At 37.8% G+C, this 23,846-nt stretch overlaps 1 protein-coding gene across 22 annotated transcripts in view; it reads left to right on the top strand.

The window, feature by feature from the left end:
- Positions 1-23,846, top strand: part of RMDN2 (regulator of microtubule dynamics 2) — a 102,698-nt gene that overhangs the window by 36,343 nt on the left and 42,509 nt on the right. For 17 of the 22 annotated variants that reach the window (XM_017340818.4, XM_089327713.1, XM_017340815.4 and 14 more), the window contains one exon: positions 8,577-8,637. The exons of the other annotated variants lie outside the window; for them this stretch is intronic. In XM_017340818.4, coding sequence (XP_017196307.3) covers positions 8,577-8,637 — 61 coding nt within the window. The remainder of the gene's footprint in view (positions 1-8,576; positions 8,638-23,846) is intronic. 22 annotated transcript variants of the gene reach the window in all.

The following is a 23,846-nucleotide window of genomic DNA, read 5'->3' as shown; positions in this document are numbered from 1 at the left end:
GACAAATCTCTGGAAACTTTACAGTCAGACCAAAAAAAAAGAAGAAACTAGAAAACTAAAAGCAGTGTTGGAGATTTATGGGATATTATCAAGCAACCCAACATGCAGGTCTTAGAAGTTCTTGAATGTATAGAAAGAAAGAATGGATTAGAATGCCTTTTAGTGAAATAATTGCAGAAAACTTCCCTAATTTGGAGAAAGAAAAGGAGTTTCAAGTACAAGAAGCACATAGAACTAATAGACATGACCAGAAAAGATCTTCACCATGACACTTTTTGAGTCAAACTCTCCACAGTTAAATATAAAGAAAAGATTCTAAAATGTGCATGAGAGCAATGCAAGATTATTTTCAGAGGCTTTCCAATTAGACTCACAGCTAACTTCTCATCAGAAACCATACAGGCTAGGAGAGAATGGCAAGAAATATTCCAAATCTTAAGGGAAAAAACTATCAACTCAGAGTACTATAGCCTGCAAAGCTGTCATTTATGAAAGCCTTACAAAAGATGCTTAAGCCTGTGCTATATACAGAAACACAGAAGCATGGTCATCACTATGAAAGAAGGTGAAGGCAGAAAATCTTCTAGTAAAGGTACAAAGGGAATCCAAAGTAAACAATAGGAGTTTTTTTGAAAAAATGGCAGGGCCAAGAAGCTGCTTATCACTAGTCACCTAGAGTGTAAATGGCCTCATCTCCCCTGTTAAAAGATATAGACTGGCTGGGCTGGTGCTGTGACTCACTTGGTTAATCCTCTGCCTGTAGCACCAGCATCCCATATGGGTGCCGGGTTCTAGTCCCGGTTGCTCCTCTTCCAGTCCAGCTCTCTGCTGTGGCCCGAGAAGCAGTGGAGGATGGCCCAAGTGCTTGGGCCCTGCACCCGTATTGGAGACCAGGAGGAAGCACCTGGCTACTGCCTTCAGATCAGCACAGCGCACCGGCCGTAGTGGCCATTTGGGGAGTGAACCAATGGAAGGAAGATCTTTCTCTCTCTCTCCCTCTCTCTCTCTCTCTCTCTCTCTGACTCTATCTGTCAAACAAATTTAAAAAAAAGATACAGACTGGCTGACAGGATTAAAAAACAAAACCAATGTATTTGCAGCCTACAAGAAGCACATCTCACCAACAAAAGATGCACACAGACTGAAAGTGAAAGGATGGAAAAAAGATATTCCATGCTAACAGAAACCAAAAAAGAGCTGGTGCTGCCATTCTAATGTCAGACAAAATAGACTTTAATACAAAAACTGTTAAAATAGACAAGGGCACTATGCAATGATTAAGGGATCAGTTCAACAAGAATGTGACTGTAATAAATATTTATGCACCCAATTATAGGGCACCTGGCTATTTAAAAGAAATGTTAATAGATCTAAAGGGAGACCCAGACTCCAATACAATAGTAATGAGTGGGAATCCTTCCAAACTCCCATGATGCTGGCATCACCTTTATTCCTAAACCACTAAAAGATACAACAGAGAAAGGGAAAAACAGACCAGTTTCTCTAAAGAACATAGATGCAAAAATCCTCAAAGAAATATTAGCTGATTGAATTCACCAATACATGAGAAATATAATTTACCCAGATTTATCCCTGATAGGCAGAGATGGTTCAGCATTTGCAAATCAATTAATGTCTACATCACATTAACAAATTGAAGGGCGAAAGCCATAGGATTATCTCAATAGATGCAGAGAAAGCATTTGATAAAATACAATACCCATTCATGATGAAAAATTTTAGCAAATTGTATATAGAAGGAACATTTCTCAATATGATCAAGGCAATTTGTGACAAACTCAATGGCCACCATCCTATTGAATGGAGAAACGCTGGAAGCATTCCCACTGAGGTCCGGAACAAGACAAGGATGCCCACTCTCACCGTTGCTATTCAATATTGTCCTCGAAGTTTTAGCCAGAGCCATTAGGCCAGAAAAAGAAATCAAAGGGATACAAATTGGAGGAAGTCAAACTATCCATATTGGCAGATGACACGATTTTATATATTTAGGGGATCCAAAAGACTCCAGTAAGAGACTATTGGAACTCATAAAAGAGTTTGGTAAGTGAAAGGGTATAAAATTAACACAAAAAAATCAATAGTCTCTGTATACACAGACTATGCCATGGCTGAGAATAAACTTCTAAGGTCAATCCTATTCACAATCGCTACAAAAGAAAATAAGATACCTTGGAATAAATTTAACAAAGATGTCAAAGATCTCTACAATGAGAATTACAAAACATTAAAAAAAGAAATAGAAGACACACAAAAAAAGTAAAAATCTTCCATGTTCATGGATTGGAAGAATTAATATCATCAAAATATTCAGACTACCGAAAGCAATTTACCAATTCAGTGCAACACCAATCAAAATACCAACGACATTCTTCTCAAAATGATGCTGAAATTCATATGGAAACACAACTAAAAATAGCTAAAGCAGTCTTACACAACAAAAACAAAGCTTGAAACATCATAATACCAGATTTCAGAGGCAGTTATAGTCTGGTACTGCCACAAAAACAGACTTGTAGGCCAATGGAACAGAATAGAAATTCCAGAAATCAACCCAAGCATCTACAACCAACTTATTTTTGACAAAGAAGCTGAAATCAATCATTGTAACAAGGATTTTCTCTTCAACAAATGGTGCTGGGAAAACTGGATCTCCACATGCAGAAATATGAAGCAATACCTTCACCTTACACCTTACCAAAAAATCTACTCACAGTCTATCAAAAACCTAAATATGCAACCTAGTACCATCAAATTATTAGAAAACATTGTGGAAGTCCTGAAAGATATTGGCATGGGCAAAGAGTTACTGGAAAATACCCCAGAGGCACAGGCAATCAAAACCAAAATTTACAAATGGAATTAGTTCAAATTGAGAAACTTCTGTGCTGCAAAAGAAACAGCAAAGTGAAGAGGTATCCAACAGAATGGGAGTAATTATTTACAAACTATGCAGTTACCAAAGGATTAATAACCAGAAAATATAAAGTGATCAAGAAACTCAACAACAGCAAAAAAACAGAGTTCAGAAATGGGCCAAGAACTTAAACAGGCATTTTTCAAAAGAGGAAATCTATATGGCTAACAGATACATGAGAAAATGGTCAGTATCACTAGTCATCCTGGAAATGCAAATCAAAACCACAATGAGGTCTCACTTCACCCTGGTTAGAATGGCTTTCATACAGAAATCAACCAACAACAAATGCTGGTGAGGATGTGGGGAAAAAAGTACCCTAATCCACTGTTGATGGGAAAGTAAACTGGTACAGACACTGTGGAAAACAGTATGGAGATACCTCAGAAATCTGAATATACACCTACCAAATGACCCAACCACCCCACTCCTGGGAATTTACTTAAGGGAAATGAAATCAGCATATGAAAGATTTTCTTGCAACTCAATTCATAATAGCCAAGATGTGGAATCTTCCCAAATGTCCATCAACTGAAGACTGGATAAAGAAATTATGGGATATGTACACCATGGGATACAACACAGCTGTAAAAAAAATGAAATCCTGTCATTTGCAACAAAATGGATGAATCTGGAAAACATCATACTTAGTGAAATAAGCCAATCCAAAAAGGACAAATACCATATGTTCTACCTGATCTGTGATAACTAAAAGGGCCCCTAAAAGGTAATCTATAAAAGTGAAATTGACACTTTGAGATACAATGATTTTTGACCAGCCCTTGTCTTAACTATTGAGGGACAGGTTTGGTTTTTTTTTTCATAGTACTTGTTGACCTCTTTACTTAGTATAGAGTTAATTGTTTGTGCATAAATTTAATTGGAAATAGATCTTAGTAAAATATAACAATGGGAATAGAAGAGGGAGGAGGAAGAGAACTGGGAGTATGGGTGGGGTGAGAAGAATCACTATATTCCTAAAGTTGTATTTATGAAATTTGTTTCCTTAAATAAAAGGCTTCTGGGAAAAAAAGAAAAATAAAAAAATGGAATAGAAGTTGAGTTGAGTTCATGTATGAGTTGCTAAAAATGGAAAAAATGGGCTAAGGGAATTTGGGGGCAAGAATGGAGTGTAGGACTGAAATAAGGTGTATCAAAAAAGAGATTAAAGTTTATAATGCTCAAGAAAAAAGAGTACATCCTTAGAAATGTTCATTTACACATTAATAAGTTAAAATGAATTCCATTATTTAACCATTTATTCAAACCACTGTGTCTAATAATGTTAAAATGAGGGGTGAAAGGAGAGAAGGAAGAATATAAATATTAAGACAGTGCCACAATAAGAAATTTACTCTGTAGAAAAGATCAATAGACAGTCATAATTCAGTGCATTAGGATTAAGTCATTACTTAGGGTAATGACCATGTACCCTGGAGCTGAGAGCAGAGGTTCAGACCAGCAACTGAAGGCCATTGGAATTCAGTATAAAGGAGGAAGAGGTGCTGAAGGTTTGTCTTACTAATGAAATTGTTATGCTAAGGAAAAAATTTTATCACTGGAGAGTGAAGACTTCTTTCAGAAAATTCTTACCATTACCCAATAGTTTTTGAAGTATTATGATTGACTATAATATATTCTAAGTATAAATTTTGTGTTTAAAGGAACATTATTATAATTTTCATAATGCTGTTAGGTAGTAAGTCAGATACGAGCTTGTTTGTGTGTGACAAAGGCCTAAAGAATTGACATCTAAGAGGTCCAGCATATGCATCTCAAATTCATCCTGATAACCTTCCAGGTGCAGCCCAGTATCTGCACTTGAAGCATCCTGCCCTGTCCCTTCTACCCGATAACCTGCCAGGTGGGGGTCCCACCCCTTCTGCCTGATAACCTTCCAGGTGCAGCCCAGTATCTGCACTTCAAACGCCCTGCCCCTTCTACTGGATAACCATCCTTCCTCTAAGGCTCCTCTAACCTGGGGTGACCCAGCCAGGCTTTCCCCTGTCTGATAACTTCAGGGGAAAAACTCAGATGGGAATTTTTCATATTTACATCCAAAAAGTCCTTTGTTCCAGGAGGAGCAGAGGTGGGGAGGCAAGACCGATCCCCTTAAAAACCCCCAGCCTCAATCAGACTGTGCACTCAGCCCTCTGCCTCTATGCTGAGTCGCCCGCCTGACCTGCCCAGGTGTAATCTCTCCACTCAACCATGTAACCTTGCTCTCCCCCAGTCTGAGTGACTGGGCTCTCTCTCTCAGGTTCTGTCCAGAGAAGTGCCCATCCATTCTTACGGATGTCCCTGCCCTAATAAACCTTGCTTTTTGCTTTCCACTACTCTCTGTCTCACGCCTGAATTCTTTCTTGCACGAAGACAAGAACCCTTGCATTCTCCGGTAACAGTGCCACAAGAGAATTCTGTGAGGTAAAGAGTTTTTCTTTTGGGCTTCAGCTGCTGGGTGTGACTACAAAACCAGTCTGTGTACCGCCCAGCTTCCTTTCATATCCCAGAGTGAGGGCACGTGGGAGCATGCTGAATGTTTTATTCACTTGGCAGTATAGCTAAAATGTTGATTTAAAGTCAGTGTTTTTGCATTGAAGAGTATTTTTTCAATTCAAAATACCCTAATTTAGCAGAATTATAGGCAAGGGCTATAAACAATAATCAAATGAAAAAGTAACCATTTTACCCATATAAATATTTTTCAAGTAATCACAGATCATTAAAACTATGGTAGTATAATATTCTTAACCATTATTTTGACAAAAGTATTAAAAAATTTGACAAAACTATATTTAAAGCAATACTGAAACACATAGGCATTTATTTTTTTGTTTTTGTTATTTGGGCTTTTTTCTTTTATAAATTTTTAACTCCCACATGTAAGGGAAAACATGCAATTTCTGTCTTTCTGTGTCTGGCTTATTTCACTCAACATGATGTCCTCCAGTTGTATTCATTTAGCTGCAAATGGTAGAATTTCATTCTTTTTATAGCTGAATAATATTCCATTATGTATATATACCAAATTTTCTTTATTCATTCATCTGATAGACACCATGATTCATCCTATATTTTAGCTATTGTGAACAGTACTGCTATAAAAGTACTATTGGTATCAAAGAAATATATCCAGAAATGGGATTGCTGGACCAGATGGCAAGGCTATTTTTAGTTTTTCACAAAATCTTCATATTGTTTTCCCCAGAGGCTACACTCATTTACATTCCCAGCAACAGTATATAAGTGTTCCTCAACAGCATTTGTTATTCTCTGTCTTTTGGATTTCAGCCTTTCTGACAGGGACAAGTTGATATCTTATTGTTGTTTTGATTTGCCTTTCTCTGACAAGTAATGTTGAGCATTTTTTCATATATTTGTTGGTAATTTATAGTTCTTTTGAAAGCTGTTTATTGAAGTCCTTTGCTCATTTCTTAACTGGATTAGTTGCTTTTTCTTACCTGTGTTGTTGAGTTTTTTGAGTTGCTGACATATTCTGAATGTGAATCCTTTGTGGATTGGTGGCTCGCAGATAGGTCTCCCCATTCTGTTGGATGTCTCTTCACTCTATTGGTCATTTCCTTTGCTGTGCAAAAGCTTCTGAGTCTGATGTGTCCCATGTGTGTAGTTCTGCTTTTGTTACCTGTGCTTTCTTTAGGGTGTTATCCAAGAAATTGTCACCTACACCAATGTCCTAGAGTATTCCTGTACGTTTTCTTCCAGCAACTTCATAGTTTCAGGTTTTAAATTTATGTCTTTGATCTATCTTGAGTTGATTTTTGTAAATGATGAGAGATATGGATCCCATTTCATTATTCTGCAAATCAGTTTTGCCAGCACCATTTGTTGAAGAGATTATATCACTCTAATGTATGATCTGAGCACTTTTGTCAAAAATCAATTGGCTGTATGTATGTGGATTAATTTTTGGGCTCTCTACTCCGTTCCATTGATCTATGTGTCAGTTTTTATGCCAGTAGCATGCTGTTTTAAAAATTATAGCTTTGGCCGCTGCCACAGCTCACTAGGCTAATCCTCTGCCTGCAGCGCCTGCACCCTGGGTTCTAGTCCCAGTTGGGGCGCCGGATTCTGTCCCGGTTGCCCCTCTTCCAGGCCAGCTCTCTGCTGTGGCCTGGGAAGGCAGTGGAGGATGGCCCAGGTGCTTGGGCCCTGCACCTGCATGGGAGACCAGGAGGAAGCACCTGGCTCCTGGCTTCAGATAAGTGCAGTGCACCGGCCGCAGCACGCCGGCTGTAGCGGCCATTTGGGGAGTGAACCAATGGAAGGAAGACCTTTCTCTCTGTCTCTCTCTCTCAATGTCTAACTCTGCCTGTCAAAAAAAAAATTATAGCTTTGTGTGCTTTGAAATCAGGTATTATGATGCCGCCAGCTGGCTTGCTTTGCTCAGGGTTACTTTGATTATTCTGGGTCTTTGGTAATTCCATATGAATTTTAGGATTTTTTTCTAATTCTGTAAATAATGTCATTGATATTTTGGTAGGGATTGCATTAAGTATGTAGATTGCTTTAAGTAGTATAGATATTTTAATGATATTGATTTTTCCAATCCATGAACAAGGAATAGCTTTCTATTTTTTGTGTGCCCTTGCTGGCTTCTTTCATCAATATTTTATAAAAAGAGTATGTCTTATTCATTTAAAAATTACTGATTCCTTTAATAATTGCCCACAATGTAGTTTCAGTTATGATCAAACTACTTTTTTTTCCAATTTACATAGGTATTCCATCTAACCGAGCTGTATGAGTAGAATGCCAACTTAATAAATTAATAAATAGAATGGTTTCAGTATAGAAGTCCTTTATTTGTAAAGATTACTTCAACCACTTACTTGGAAATTCATTTTGCATATCATTGAATAATCTCTTAGAGTAAGCAGAAAGTATTAACAATGGAGCAGCAAAAAAGAATGTCCTAACGTAATGGCCCCTTTTGAGAAAGACGCACAAAATGCAGTTCTGTTTTGTTGCAGGCACTTGATTTCTCAAACCATCAGACCTACCCCAATTCAAAGTCATTATTACATGAGTAAAAGTTAAGTAAAATAATTCAGATGAATTATTTCTGTCAATGAGCCTGTTTCTTGTTGTGAATGAGTAGGCAAGAACTTCTCAGGGAAGCCATCCTTGCCTTTTCGACAGCTACTCACTCTGCTATGCTCTCTTTTTACCGCTTATATTTTGTATGAAATTTGTTTCTATACTTGCTGTGTACAAAACTGTGAACCACTGAATATCAGGGACTTTGTCTTGTCTGACATTTTATTCCCAGATGTTCATACAATTATGGCAGTTAGTAAATGTTGTTTAATTTGATTACAAAAAAAAAATTCTGTTGTACCTTTAAGTATCAATTGAATGACATTTCTATCACTTGGTTAAATTAGTTATTCCCAGTGAGTTACAAACTTAAGCATATAGCAGAAAGCCCATTCAAACACAGGCTGCTGGGCTGTAACCTCAACGTGTGTGGCTGAAAATTTGCCTTTCTAAGAAGTTTACAGATGATGCTGTTGCTTCTGCAGAGTCTTGGGACCATACTTTAGGAATCAATGAATTCAGTAATTCACCTCTGCCACCTCCCATGAAGGTACTAAATACAAGGCCATTTATCTTGCAGGAAAAACTTTAGGTGAAAGAGCTGTTTCCAGAGCACCTATGAATGGACATTGTCATCTGTGGTGAGTGCATAGAATATATGTAGCCTTTCAATTCTAAGATACTCCTTTATTAATTACAGTGGATTTTTTACAATGCAGTTGACCCATTTATCAGTCACATTCACTGAAAAGAATGTATTTAGTGGATAGTTCAGTACTGTTTGTGTAGTGTTTATTTTCATTGTGCATATTTTAAATATATTTAAGGTAAATTGAAGATTTAATAAATGAATATAACAAATGTAATGCCTTTGAAGATGATAAATGGTAATCAAATCTGGTTAAATATATTATCTAACTTGGCTAGTGCCGCGGCTCAGTAGGCTAATCCTCCGCCTTGCGGCGCTGGCACACCAGGTTCTAGTCCCGGTCGGGGAGCCAGATTCTGTCTCGGTTGCCCCTCTTCCAGGCCAGCTCTCTGCTATGGCCCGGGAGTGCAGTGGAGGATGGCCCAAGTGCTTGGGCCCTGCACCCACATGGGAGACCAGGAGAAGCACCTGGCTACTGCCTTCGGATCAGCGCGATGCGCCGGCCGCAGTGTGTTGGCCACGGCGGCCATTGGAGGGTGAACCAAAGGCAAAAGGAAGACCTTTCTCTCTGTGTCTCTCTCTCTCTCACTGTCCACTCTGCCTGTCAAAGAAAATATATATATATATATAATCTAACTTGAAAACACCTACCAAAATGATGCCATGTGTCTAAATAAAATGTAGAAAGAGTGCACATAAGAGCTCATCAAGGATTCCTTATAACCTGATTAATCATGGTATCAAAATTCCCAAGATCAAGAAAAATTCATTTATAATGTAAGAAAGCTGAAAGAAATGGAATCGAATTAGGTGAATATGTATAGGTGAATATCTTTGGAGCAACAAAAAATCATTCTCAGTTGCGTCTTGGTTTTAGATCCTTTTTATGTTCGGAATTATAAAATACAAGCAGAAATATGTTGTTTTAACTATTATTCTTCCTCTTACTTATAGTTTCATTTTTGCAATAATTTTTAATTCATTACCTTTTTTTCTGTCCTGCAATGCAGATATTTTAGATACTAAGAGGATACAGTAATAAGTTAATGTATAACCCTTTCCTCAGCCCTAGGTTTGTATAAATCCAACCTCTTTGGAGTTATTTTGTTCCCCAAGGGACACCATTAGGCAAAATCTTTCTCAGAACAATTCCCTTTCCACAAACCCACAATTGTCCCACAGGAAACTCCTTTTTTCCCACCAAACTCTCAAGTACGTACCCTTTTCACAAAGCATACCTGTTTCTCTGCTCTGCCATCAGCAGGGGGAGCTCTACTCACAAACTCTCACTTAACGGTAGCCGGGTTAACATTTTATATGCCCCATGAACTCCTAAGTGATCCATGGCTAAGACGTGATAGGTTTTTGAGGCTGCTGTCACATCAGATGGGATGCAAAGCTAGCCCTCACCCTCTTTCATCATAACCCTACAGAAGCCCCAGTCTCTTCCTCCAGTGAATGCTTTGCCTTCTCTTATGGAGCCTGGAAATGGGTGAAGGGCTAGGGCTGGCAGAACCTGGGAATCCTTTCCTTAGCGTGTCATGCATGTGCAGTAGAGCATCGTACTTAGGAGCTGGAATACTCTGTGCATAAAATATTCCTCTCTGCACCTTGTGCTTCTGCCAAAACCCTAGGAACAAGATAAATTTGTAGTTAACATCCTGGTGCGAGTGTTTAAAATCACTTCCTTCATATATAAGGGCCTTGGCTATTATTTCTATAGCCAGGTTATCTAGATCATCTAATTTGCATAATACTAATAAATCAACATATATATGCCTTAAGGTACTTCTGGCTCTCCACCTGTAGCTGTCATGAATTTGTACTGATCAAGCTGTGCTCTTGTCTCTTCATCTTCATGGATCATGGAGATGGTTGGGAGCTTGGTCAGCCAGACTGGATGTAGAAAGAACACCCAAGTCCTACTGTGAACTCTGAGTTCTTAATGCTCCTCCTCCTCCTCTTTATCCTCCCCCACTCTTGCTCTTCACCAGTTGCTCTTTCTCTGCTATTCCCTTCCCTCTCCCCTACATGCATCTGTGTCCGTAAACAATCCTATTTCAGATGTACATCTGAGGCTAATCCTCAACTTGCAGACCTTCCTCAGTGTGAGTTTCCAAACTTTCATAAAGGAACATGTTGCGTCTTCTGTGAGGGCATCGGCCTGCCTTGCTGTCCATCTGGCGAGGACAGAGCCGCTGAACTCCCTCTGAGTACGCTGCCCAGTCTGCCTTCTGCTAATTGGGCTACTTGTGCTTTGTTCATCTTTTTTCACTTTTTGTTGTGAACTAATTGCCTTATTTATAGCCACGAGATTTAATTCCAGGATTAAATCTTGTCAGCACCCACACAGAGTAATGACCCAATTGTGTTTCACATGATTTCTTATTCATTATCAGTTTTTGATTTAGAGTTAAAATCTAATCAGTTGATAGCATTTAATAAATTTGGAAGTCAATTTAATCTTCTTTTAGACTATTATATCTACTGTGCTAAATACAAAAATGTTTTTACTCATTAAATAGTAGAGTTTAAGAAAGTTTAAAAAATTAAACTTTAGCTGAGAAACAATTTAGGTAAAATTATTCCATAATTAATTATAATCAAAAATCAAGTACAGCTCTTTTTGAACTAGGATATTTTTCAGTATATTTAGGTGTTAAACATTTTCTCATTCATGCAATGTGAAAGACAAACTGTGGCATATAGACCAAATACTACTGCCTGTTTTTGTAAATAAAGTTTTATTGGAGCACAGATACACCCATGCATTTCTGTACAGCAATAGACTTGAGTAATTGCAAAAGAGACCGTCTGGCCCCAAAGCCTAAAGTGTTTACCATCTGGCCCTGCAGTGTAAATTTACAGACATGATTTACAGAGCCACACAATGGTGCATAAGCCTTCAGTTTGAAACAAAAGTTGGAATCTTCAAGGACAGTTTTCTTAAAGGGTCAGTATTTGGGTAATGATTGAAAGACAAATAGCATTTAAAGGTATTTAAAGACTTAGCTTCACCCTTATCTTTCCCAAAATGAAATTGCTTTGTAACTTCAAGGCTGCAAACACTTTCTACGTAATTCTGTTGTTTTTGTCATATTGGCCTAAAATACTTTTGGAATCAAGAGAATAAAGTCACCAATGAATTTGCGATTTGTTGTCCAAATAGGCATGACCTTAATTATGAATAATGTCTTACATATTTTTTGTGCTCTACTGTTTGCAAATCATATCCACATGTCTTATAGCATCTGATTCACAGAGCAGCCTCTGTCCAACTGGTAGACAGGGGAAGCAAGGAAGAGTGTATGTGTGAGTGTGTGTTAGTACGTTGATTAGTAACCAGAGCCACACAGTAAGTGGAAAAACAGAAACTGGAACTTAGATCTTAGAGTCTCATACGCTGTAATATGTGGCCTCTGCTTTCTCGCAGTACAAATAGCACTGGTGCTGAACCAAAAATGCTGCCGGGAGATGAGTGCATTTGTTTTAGCAGCTGTTGAAGCAGTCTGGTAGTCAGTTTTTGAGACTATATTCAGTATCAATACAAAGTAAATACAAGATTCTTGTCAAAACATAGAATGACCTCTAGATGGAGGTAATACACCATACTGTGAACCTTCTTTGGCAAGTCCATTGACGCGAGTTTGAGAAATAAAATATTAAATTATGTTAATGAGCAATATGAAAAAATAATACACAAACAGAATTTATTGAAAGAAAAGAAGAGATGACCTTGTGGGAAAAGTAATCAGCTGGTCTTTAAATTTATGATATGTAATATGTTAAATAATATTTTAGACCTTAAAGAAGCCTATTTTCACAAAAGATTATGAAAACAATAAGACTCCAGTGACAAATTATTTAAAAAGTAAACATACATATTTCATATAATGTATTCAGAAACCATGAGGGTTTTTTCTTTCCTTTCTCCCCCTTCATCAGAGTGACATGGAGAGAACATACTGCACAAGCGAATGAAAAGCCTAGAGATTTGTCTAAGTGTTCTTATTTTCAGAAGATAAAAGCAGATTGATTCCACCAGTCTAGATCAGTAAATATAACATCTGTTCCTTTAATTGTAGGACATACATTCACAGTTTTGTGAATCTGTAGGGGAGAAAGTTCAAGTAAATACAACATAGATATTTCTAAAATTATGACTTGTTCTATTTTTAATTTCTTTCCTAATAGGATAGGGAAATTAGACTGTTGTATCTGAATGTAAGCAAGGCATTAAGGCAGGTATGCTCATCACATCCTTGTGGACAAGGTGCAGAAATGTGGACAAGTCCCTGTGTCATCTCATCCATGCTTGCAGGAGGGGTTGAACCTCAGTTACTCAACAGATCATTGTCAGTCGAGGGATGATGCTAGGGCCAGGTCTCTATCTTTGACCCCTGTATGTTCAGTCATTTTGTCAGTGTATTAAAGTATTTAAAGTACGCAGATAAAGGTTGCACATAACATAAAATGAGGAGGATTAGGGTATATGATGGTTGACAATTACAATTCAAAATATTTTAACATGTAAAACACCTACAAAGTATGAATTAATAGAAATCAATATGGAAATAGGGAGAGAGAGCAAAGTGTTAAAAATGCCCAAGAGGGGCAGGCATTAAGAGGGCGCTTGGGACATCTGTGTCCCATATCAGTGGGGCTGAGTTTGCATCTTAGCCCTACCCTCTTCCAGCTTCCTGTTAGTGCACGCACTGAGGGGCAACAGGTGACACCCAAGCTCAAGTATTTCAGGTCCCTGCCATCCATGTGGGAGATTCAAACTGAGTTCCACACTTCTGACTATGGCCTGGCCTATCCCAGCCATTGGGGTACACTGGGAGAGCAAAGCAGATTCAAGATTCATTCTTGGCTGGCACCGTGGCTCAGTAGGCTAATCCTCCGCCTTACGGCGCCAGCACACCAGGTTCTAGTCCCAGTCGGGGCGCCGGATTCTGTCCCGGTTGCCCCTCTTCCAGGCCAGCTCTCTGCTGTGGCCAGGGAGTGCAGTGGAGGATGGCCCAAGTGCTTGGGCCCTGCACCCCATGGGAGACCAGGAGGAAGCACCTGGCTCCTGACTTCGGATCAGCGTGGTGCGCTGGCCGCAGTGCGCCGGCCATGGCGGCCATTGGAGGGTGAACCAATGGCAAAGGAAGACCTTTCTCTCTGTCTCTCTCTCTCACTGTCCACTCTGCCTGTCAAAAAAAAAAAAAGATTCATTCTCTCTCTCTCCCTCTTTCTCTCTGCCTTTCAAATAAAATGAAAATAAATGTACAAAAATTTTTTTAAATCTGTATCTTTTTTAAATGTGCCTAAGAACAGTAGGGAAAAGAAGAAATTTGAAAGAAGTAAGGAATTTAGTTAATAATAGTGTACTATTCTTGAGTCATTGTAAAAATTTATGGCAATATTGTATATATTAATGCAGTTGTGATTAATGTTAATAACAGAGAAAACTAGATGTGGCATATGCAGAAGCTGTCTGTACTGTCTATAATTTTTCTGTAAATCTAAAGCTATTCCAAATGAAAAATGCATTTAAATAGAAAATATATGAAGATTTTAAGTTCAAATAAGTTAGAAATTATAATGCTCATAACAAAAATGGGGGCTTTGAGGATGTATCTGTGTAGAACTTTGAAAAGATTAGAATTGCTCCACAATCTAGAGGTGTTTGAGAATCGTGAGAGAACAGAATGGCACAGAGCATTTCAAAAGAACGTGCTAAATAGACAATCTGAATAGGTCAATATATACTAAGGGAAATAAAGAGTTCATTGCTTTCTAAAAGAGAAAGCACAAAGCCCATATTGGTTCACTGGCAAATTCTGACAAACTACACCAATTCCCTGTAATCTCTTCCAGAAGATGGAAGCAGAGGGTATGCTCCCTAATTCATTCTATGAGACCAGTGTTACCAAAATCAGACAAAAACATTCCAAGGAAACTATAGATCAGCATCTCTCACAAACATAGATACAGAAATTCTCAATAATATTTATCTCAGTATTGGTAGATGGAATCCAAAATGTGTGCAAAGAATTATATACCATAACCAAGTAGGATTTATCTATGGTATGCAAAGCTGAGTCGGCATTTTAAATCAGTTAATGTGATATGTAACAGGAAAAAATATAAATTATATGAATATAATAATAAATGCAGAAAAATCATTGGGCAAAAATCCATCACCTGTTCAATTTAAAAAATAAAATAAGATAAATTAGTTTAAGAGTCCAGCATTGTGGCATAGAAGGTTGGCACTGGCATCCCATATGGGCAGTGGTTCAAGTCCCACCTGCTCCAATCCAATCCAATCTATCTCCCTGCTGATGTACCTGGAATATGGCCCAAGTGCTTGGGCCTCTGCCACCCATGTGGGGGACCTGGAAGAAGCTCCTGGCCCCTGGCTTCAGATCTTCAGATTAGCCCATCTCCGGCCATTGTGGCCATTTGGGGATGAACTAACTGATGGAAGATTTTCTCTGTCTTTTTGTCTCTCTCTCTCTCTGTCTCTCTGTCTCTCTGTCTCTCTGTCTCTCTCTCTCTCTCTGTCTCTTTCCTTCCATCTCTGTAACCCTGACTTTCAAATAAATGAATAAATAAATTTTAAAAATTTAAATAAGACAACTTAGCAAGCTAGGAATAGAGGGTGACTTCCTCAACTTGATAAAGAACATCTGCAGGAGGCCTACAGCTTGTTTTCCCATGCTTAAGGATGTCTCTCTCACTAATGACTCCAAGCTCGTCCTAGAAGTCCTAGCTAATATAATACAACAAAAGGAAATAAAAAGCATATGAAATATAGATAAAGGAAATAAAAGGTATACAACTTGGGAGGGAAGAAATGTAACTGTCTTTATTTACAGATTGGTTTGATTGTCTTTGTGGAAAATCCAGAGTCAACAACAAAACAACAACAAAAATTAAGCAGTTTTGGCAAGATTATAGGATACAAGGTTAACATAAAAAAGTCCATCACTTTCCTATACGCTAACTATGAACAAGTAGAATTTGAAATTAAAAACAATTACCATTTATATTTGTCACTCCCCAGAATGGAAATACTTAGGTAAAATTCTCATAAAATAGATACAAAACCAGTCTGAGAAAAACTATAAATCTGATGAAATATATCAAAGAAGAATAAATAAATGGAGAGACTCAATTTTCACGGATAGAAATACTCAATTTTCAAAATGCCAGGTTTTCCCAGTTTAATTTATGGATTCAGCACAATATCATCAATAGTTATTTTCTGGATATAAGCAATCTTAGTTTTTATAGAGGGGAAAAACACCTAATTTATTTTTGAAGAAGAACAAAGTCTGAAGACTGACACTACTCAATTTCAAGAATAACTATATATAAAGAGCAGATGAATAGATCGGTGGATCAGGTTAGGAGGCAGAAATGGACCCATAAAGAAAGGTCAACTGATCTTTAACAAAGGAACAAAAGCAGTACAGTGAGATAAAGATAGTCAATAAATAGTGGTAGAACCACTGGACATCCACATACAGAAAGACTGAATCCAGATATAGGCCTTGTACTTTTCACAAAATTAACTCAAAATGGGTCATAGACATAAATATAAAATGCAAAAAATCTAAAACTCCTGTAATATATGACAAAACGAATGGATGACCTTGGGTATTGCTATGACATTTTAGATGCAACACCAAAGGCCAATAATCAATAGACTTCATTAAAATTTATAAAGTTCTGTAAGAGACATTGTCTAGAGAGTAAGACAAACCACAGACTGGGGGAGAATATTTGTAAATGACACAATTGATAAATGGTTGTTATACAAAATACATAAGGAACACTTTAAACTCATTAATAAAACAGCAAATAGCACAATTTAAAAATGGACAAAACACTTTTGTGAATAGACATCTCACCAAGGGTGATATATAGGTGAAAAGTAAGCATGTGAAAAAAAATTTGTCATTAGGGAACTATAAATTAAAGCAGTAATGAGGTACTACTACCTGCCTATGAGAATAGCCAAAATTTAAAACCCTGACAGTGCCATATGCTGGAGAGGATGTGGGGCTTAAGCTTAATCATTACTGGTGGGAATGTAAGATGGTACCACTATTTTGAAGCATAGTTTGACAGTTTCTCACAAAAGGAAATGCACTCTTACCTTAGGATCTGATAGTCAGATTCCTTAGTCTTTTACCCAGAGGAGTTGAACACTTATGTACATGCAAAAACCTGCAAATAAATGTTTATACTAATTTTGTTCATAATTGCCAAAACTCAGAAACAACTAAGATATCCCTCAGTAGGTGAATGGTTATACCGTGGTAGACAATACAGACAATGAAATATTATTCAGAGCTATAAAGAAATTAACTCTAAAGCTATGAAAAAATACACGAAGGAGTCTTTAAAGCCAGTACCATGCTGGTACCAGTACCAGGCTGTTTTGATTATAACTGCCCTATAGTATATCTTGAAATCTGGTATTATGATGCCTCCAGCTTTGTTTTTGTTGTATAAGACTGCTTTAGGGCTGGCGCCGCAGCTCACTTGGCTAATCCTCCGCTTGCGGCGCTGGCACCCCAGGTTCTAGTCCCAGTTGGGGAGCCAGATTCTGTCCCAGTTGCTCCTCTTCCAGTCCAGTTCTCTGCTGTGGTCCAGGAAGGCAGTGGAGGATGGCCCAAGAGCTTGGGCCCTGCACCCACATGGGAGACCAGGAGGAAGCACCTGACTCCTGGCTTCAGATTGGCTCAGCACACCAGCTGCAACGCCCTGGCCATAGCGGCCACTTGGAGGGTGAACCAACGGAAGAAGGAAGACCTTTCTCTCTGTCTCTGCCTCTCATTGTCTAACTCTCTGCCTGTCAAAAAAAAAAAAAAAAAAAAAAAAAAAGATTGCTTTAGCTATTTGGGGTCTCCTATGTTCCATGTGAATTTCAGCATCAATTTTTTTCTATATCGAACAAGAAAGTCCTTGGTATTTTCATTGTTATCACATTGAATCAGTAAATGACTTTTAGTAGTGTGGACATTTTGATGATATTGATTCTTCCAATCCATGAACATGGAGTCTTTTCCCCTTTTTTGTGTGTCTTCTATTTCTTTCCATAATGCTTTGAAAATCTCATCGTAGAGATCTTTGATGTCCTTGTTTCAATTTATTCCAAGATATTTGGGTTTTCTTTTTTGTTTTGTAGCTATTGTGAATGAGATTGATCTTACAAGTTCTTTCTCTGCCTTGGCATTGTCTGTGTATACAAAGACTATTGATTTTTGTGTGTTACTTTTATATCCTGCCACTTTACCAAACTCTTGTATAAGTTCCAGTAGTGCCGTAATAGAGTCTTTTGGATCTCATATATATAGAATCATGTCATTAGCAAATAGAGATAAATTGACTTCCTGTGTTTCTCTTTAGATCCATTAACATTTCTTTTAAATAACCAGATGCCCTGTAATTGGGTGTATAAATATTTATCATAGTCACATCTTCCTGTTGAACTGATCCCTTAATCATTGCATAGTGCCCTTCTTTGTCTCTTTTAACAGTTTCTGTGTTAAAGTCTATTTTGTCTGATATTAGCATGGCTACGCCAGCCCTTTTTTGGTTTCTGTAAGTGTGGAATATCTTTTTCCACCCTTTCACTTTCAGTCTGTGTGTATTTATGTTGGTGAGATGTGTTTCTTGTTGGCAGCAAATACATGGGTCTCATTTTTTAATCCATCAGCCAGTCTGTATCTTTAAACTGGATATCTGAGTGCATTTACATTCAAGGTGACTATTGATAAGTAATGACCTGGCCCTGCCATTTTTTCCATAAATATTCCTATTGTTTCCTTTGGATTTCCCTTGTACTTTTACTGGGAGAGTTCTTGCCTTCACCTTCTTGCACAGTGATGACCATGTTTCTGTGTTTCTGTGTGTAGCACATCCTTAAGCATCTTTGTAAGGTTGGATGAGTGGTGACAAATTCTTTCAATTTCTGTTTGTTTTGAAAGATCTTTATTGCACCTTAATTCATCAATGAGAGCTTTGCAGGGTACAGTATTCTAGGTTGAAAGCTTTTTCCTCTTAAAACTTGGACTATATCTCCATTCTCTCCTAGCCTGGAGGGTTTCTTATGAGAAGTCAGCTGTGATTCTAATAGGAGAGCCTCTGAAAGTAATCTGGTCTTTCTCTTGTGCACATTTTAGAATCTTTTCTTTATGTTTTGCTGTGGAGAATGACTACAGTATGTGGTAGTGAAGATCTTTTCTGGTCATGTCTATTAGGACTTCTGTGTGCTTCCTGTACTTGGACATAACTTTCTCCAAATTAGGGAAGTTTTCAGTAATCATTTCACTAAAAAGGGTTTCTAATCCATTTTCTCTTTCTATACCTTCAGGAACTCCTAAGACCTGTATGTTGAGTCATTTGATAGTATCCCATATATCTCCAACACTGTTTTTTTGATTTTCTAATTTCTTCTTCTCTTCTTTTTGGTCTAACTGAAAAATTTCCAGAGATTTGTCTTCTAACTCAGATATTCTTTCTTCGGCCTCACCGAATCTTTTCTTAAGGCTTTCCATCACATTTTTTACTTGTCCTTTCAATTCTTAATTTCCAATATTTCATTTTGATTTCTCTTTAAAATCTCAATCTCATGAGAAAAATTTTCTTTCATGTCATGTTCAGATTTCTTTAGTTTGTGGTTATGCTTCTGATTACTTCTAAGTAATTCTATGATCAGTTTCTGAATTCTGTTTCTGACATTTCTTCAATCTCTTCACTTTCACATTCTAGTATTGAAGTGTTACTCTGTTCCTTTGGGGGCGTCAGGTTAGAAATGACTAAAATTAGAGAAGAAATAAACAAAATTGAATCAAAAAACAATATAAAAGATCAGCAAAACAAAGAGCTGTTTTTTAAAAAAATAAACAAAGTTGACACACCATTGGCCCAACTAACCAAAAAAAAAGGAGAAAACCCAAATCAATAAAATTAGAGATGAAAAAGGAAATGTAACAACAAACACCACAGAAATAAAAGAATCATCAGAAATTACTATGACAAGCTGTATGCCAACAAAATGAGATACCTAGAAGAAATGGCTAGATTCCTGGATACATAAAACCTACCTAAATTGAGCCATGAAGACATAGAAAACCTAAACAGAGCCATTACCAAGATAGAAATTGAATCAGTAATAAAGACCCTCCCAACAAAGAAAAGCCAGGGCCAAATGGCTTCACTGCTGAATTCTACCAGACATTTAAAGAACTAACTCCAATTCTTCTCAAGTTATTCAAAACAATTGAATCCTCCCAAATTCTTTCTGTGAATCCAGCATCACCTAAATTCCTAAACCTGGAAAAAATGTAACAGAGAAAGAGAATTACAGAACAAATTTCTTGATTAGCATAGATGCAGAAATCCTCAACAAAATTCTGGCCAATAGAATCCAATGAAACACCAGAAAGATCATTCACCTGGATGAAGTGGGATTTATCCCTGAAATCAGGGATGATTTAACATTAACAAATCAATCAATGTGATACATCACATTAACTATCTGGAAAACAAAAACCATATGATTATCTCAATAGATGCAGAGAAAGCATTTGTTAAAATACAACACACTTTCATGATGAAAACCATAAGCAAATTGAGTATAGAAGGAACAGTCGTCAACACAATCAACTCAATTTATGACAACCCCATGGCCAGCATCCAATGGGGAAAAGATGGAAGCATTTCCTCTGAGATCTGGAACCATTCTTTTCAGATGTAGAAAAAATGATTCTAAAATTCATATGGAAATGTAGGAGACCTCGAATAGCTAAAACAATCTTATGCAACAAAAACAAAGCCAGAGGCATCACAATACCAGATTTCAAGGCATACTACAGGCAGTTATAATCAAAAGAGCCTGGTACCGGTACAAAAACAGATGCATGGACCAATGGAACAGACTAGAAACACCAGAAATCAATCCAGGCATCTACAACTAACTTATATTTGACCAAGAAGCTAAAACCGATCTCTGGAGCAAGGACAGTCTCTTCAACAAATAGTGCTGGGAAAAATGGATTTCCACATGCAGAAGTATGAAGCAGGACCCCTGCCTTACAGTTAACACAAAAGTCCATTCAGAATGGATTAAAGACTTAAATGTGATATCATCATGCTATTAGAGAGCATTGGGGAAACCCTGTAAGACATTGGCACAGGCAAAGAGTTCTTGGAAAAGACCCCAGAGGCAAAGGCAATCGATGCAAAAATTAACAACTGGGGATTACATCAAATTGAGAAACTTCTGTGCTACAAAAGAAACACTCAGCAAAGTAAAGAGGCAACTGACAGAATGGGAAAAATATTTGCAAACTATGCAACTGATAAAGGATTAATAACCAGAATATATGATTAAGAAACTCCTCAACAACAAAATAAACAATCCAGTTAAGAAGTGGGCAAAGGACTTAAACAGACATTTTTCAAAAAAGGAAATCCAAATGGTCAACAGACACATGAAAAAATGTGCAGAATCACTAGCTGTCAGGGAAATGCAAATCAAAACCACAATGGTCTTACGTCACCCCAGTTAGAATGGCTTTCATGCAGAAATCAACAAACAACAAATGCTAGCGAGGATGCGGGGCGGGGCGGAAGGGGGAAAGTACCCTACTCCACTGTTGGTGGGAATGTAAACTGGTTAAACTACTATCGAAGACAGTTTGGAGATAGCCCACAAATATGCATATAGACCTTCCATATGACCCAGCCATCCTATTGCTGGGAATTTACCCAAGGGAAATGACATCAGCAAATAAAAGAGTTATCTCCACCTCCCTATATATTGCAGCTCAATTCATAATAGCTAAGACATGGAATCAACTTAAATGCCTGTCAACTGAAGACTGGATAAAGAAAGTATAGGATATGTACTCTATGGAATACTACACAGCAAAAGAAAAAAAAAAGAAATCCTTTCATTTGCAACAAAATGGATGAATCTGAAAAACATCATCCTTAGTGAAATAAGCCAGTCCCAAAGGGACAAATACCATATGTTCTCCTTGATCTGTGATAATTAATAGAGCACCTAAAAGGAAATCTGTAGAAGTGAAATTGATACTTTCAGAAGCAACAATTTGAACAAACAGCCCTTGTCTTGACCGGTAAGGAACAGTTTAGGTTTTTTTTTTCCTCCTTCATACTATTTGTTGAACTCTTTACTTAACATAGAGTTAATCATATATGTATAAAGTCAATTGAAAATAGATCTCGGGGCTGGCACTGTGGTGTAGCGGGTAACACCACTGCCTGCAGTGCTGGCATCCCATATGGGTGCCAATTCATATCCCGGCTGCTCCACTTCCAATCCAGCTCTCTGCTATGGCCTGGGAAAGCAGTGGAGGATGGCCCAGATCCTTGGGCACCTTTACCCATGTGGGAGACCTGGAGGAAGCACCTGGCTCCTGGCTTCAGATTGGCGCAGCTCAGGCCATTGTGGCCAGCTAGGAAATGAACCAGTGGATGGAAGACCTCTCTCTTTCTGCCTCTGCCTCTCTGTAACTTTGCCTTTCAAATAAATAAATAAATATTAGAAAAAAAGAAATTAGACCTCAGTAAAAAATAAGATTGGAAAAAGGAGAGGGAAGAGGAAATTTGTAACTATAAAGCTGTATAGTTCTGCATACATTCCTACAAACTTACTTCTAAGGGTACCTTTAAAAACTTGCCATGGGACCCCAAATCCCATTAAGCTGGGTGGTAAAAATGCCATATTAAGTGTTAAAGGAATCATATTAAGTATTAAAGTTATCATATATATAGGATTGTTAAAAGGATCATATAAATAAGATCAAGTGTCTGGTAATAATAATAGAATTAAAAAGGAGAGAATCTTCCAATATGGGAAGCAGTCCACACGGCAGACTCTTAGAATGACAATCACTTTAAATAGAACTCTGACCTCAGAATCAGCCCTTAAGACATTCTGGTCTGGCTGAAAAGCCCAGGAGAGTATTTCAGGCCTGGAAAGCCAAAACACCATGGCAAAAAAAAAAAAGGTCCTATTTGAAGGATCTCTGTGTGTGAGACCCCAGTAGAAAGAAATGGCCATCAAAGTATATACTTTTCCCTCAAGGGAGGAGAGAACTTCCACTTTGCTTATGGCCTTATCTAAATACTGATGGAGATTGTGGATTCAAGAGGCTTCTGAGCCTTAGCAGCTCATGTCAAGAGCCTCAGGTAGGGGCCAGCACTGTGGCATAGTGGGTAAAGCCACAGCCTGGAGTGCTGGCATTCCATACGTGCACTAGTTCAAGTCCTAGCTGCTCCACTTCCAATATAGCTCTCTGCTATGGCCTGGGAAAGCAGTAGAAGACGGCCCAAGTGCTTGGGCCCCTGTACCTTTGTAGGAGACCAGGAAGAAACTGGCTTCAAATTGGCGTAGCTCTAGCCGTTGTGGCCAATTGGGGAGTAAACCAGAGGGTGGAAGACCCCCCCCCACCTCTCCTTCTCTCTGTGTAACTCTGACTTTCAAATAAATAAATAAATCTTATTAAAAAAAGAGCTTTGGCTGATCACTGACATCATACATAAGTGTGTTAATTGTTAAATTAACAACAGGAGTCACTGTGCACTTACTTCCCATGCAGGGCCTCTGTCTTCAATGAGTTATATTATGAGAATTAACTGTAAAACTTGTACTCAAAGTTTTTGTATGTATGTTTGTGTGGGTGTATATATGTGTGTATGCAAATTATTGAAATCTTTACTTAGTGTAGAATTGGTCTTCTGTGTATAAAGTTAATTGAAAATGAATCTTAATGGAGAATGGGACTGGGAATGGGAGAAGGAGAAGGAAGTGGGGTGGGAGTGGGGATGGGAGGTCAGCTATGGTGGGAAGTACCACTATAGTCCTAAAGTTGTAGTTATGAAATTTGTACTTATTAAATAAAAGGTTTTTTGGGGAAAAACAAACAAATAAAAAATTTTAAAAGGAATAAAGAATTTCAATTCTACAAACCCTAAAAATAAAAGAAAAAAATAATTTCAATTCTATAAACTTTAAATAAATAAAAGAAATGTTAATGGATCTAAAGGGAGACACGGACTCCTATACAATGGTAATGAGGGACTTCAGTACCCCGCTTTCAGCAATGGACAGATCAAGCAGACAGAAAACCAGCAAGGAAACAGCAGAGTTAACCAACACTTTAG

This window comes from Oryctolagus cuniculus, chromosome 2 (genome assembly GCF_051225735.1).
Source record: "Oryctolagus cuniculus isolate XC-2025 breed Fujian yellow rabbit chromosome 2, ASM5122573v1, whole genome shotgun sequence".
Lineage (NCBI taxonomy): Eukaryota > Metazoa > Chordata > Mammalia > Lagomorpha > Leporidae > Oryctolagus > Oryctolagus cuniculus.
Note: the sequence above shows the minus strand (reverse complement) of the source record. Positions and strands in the feature narration are given on the sequence as shown.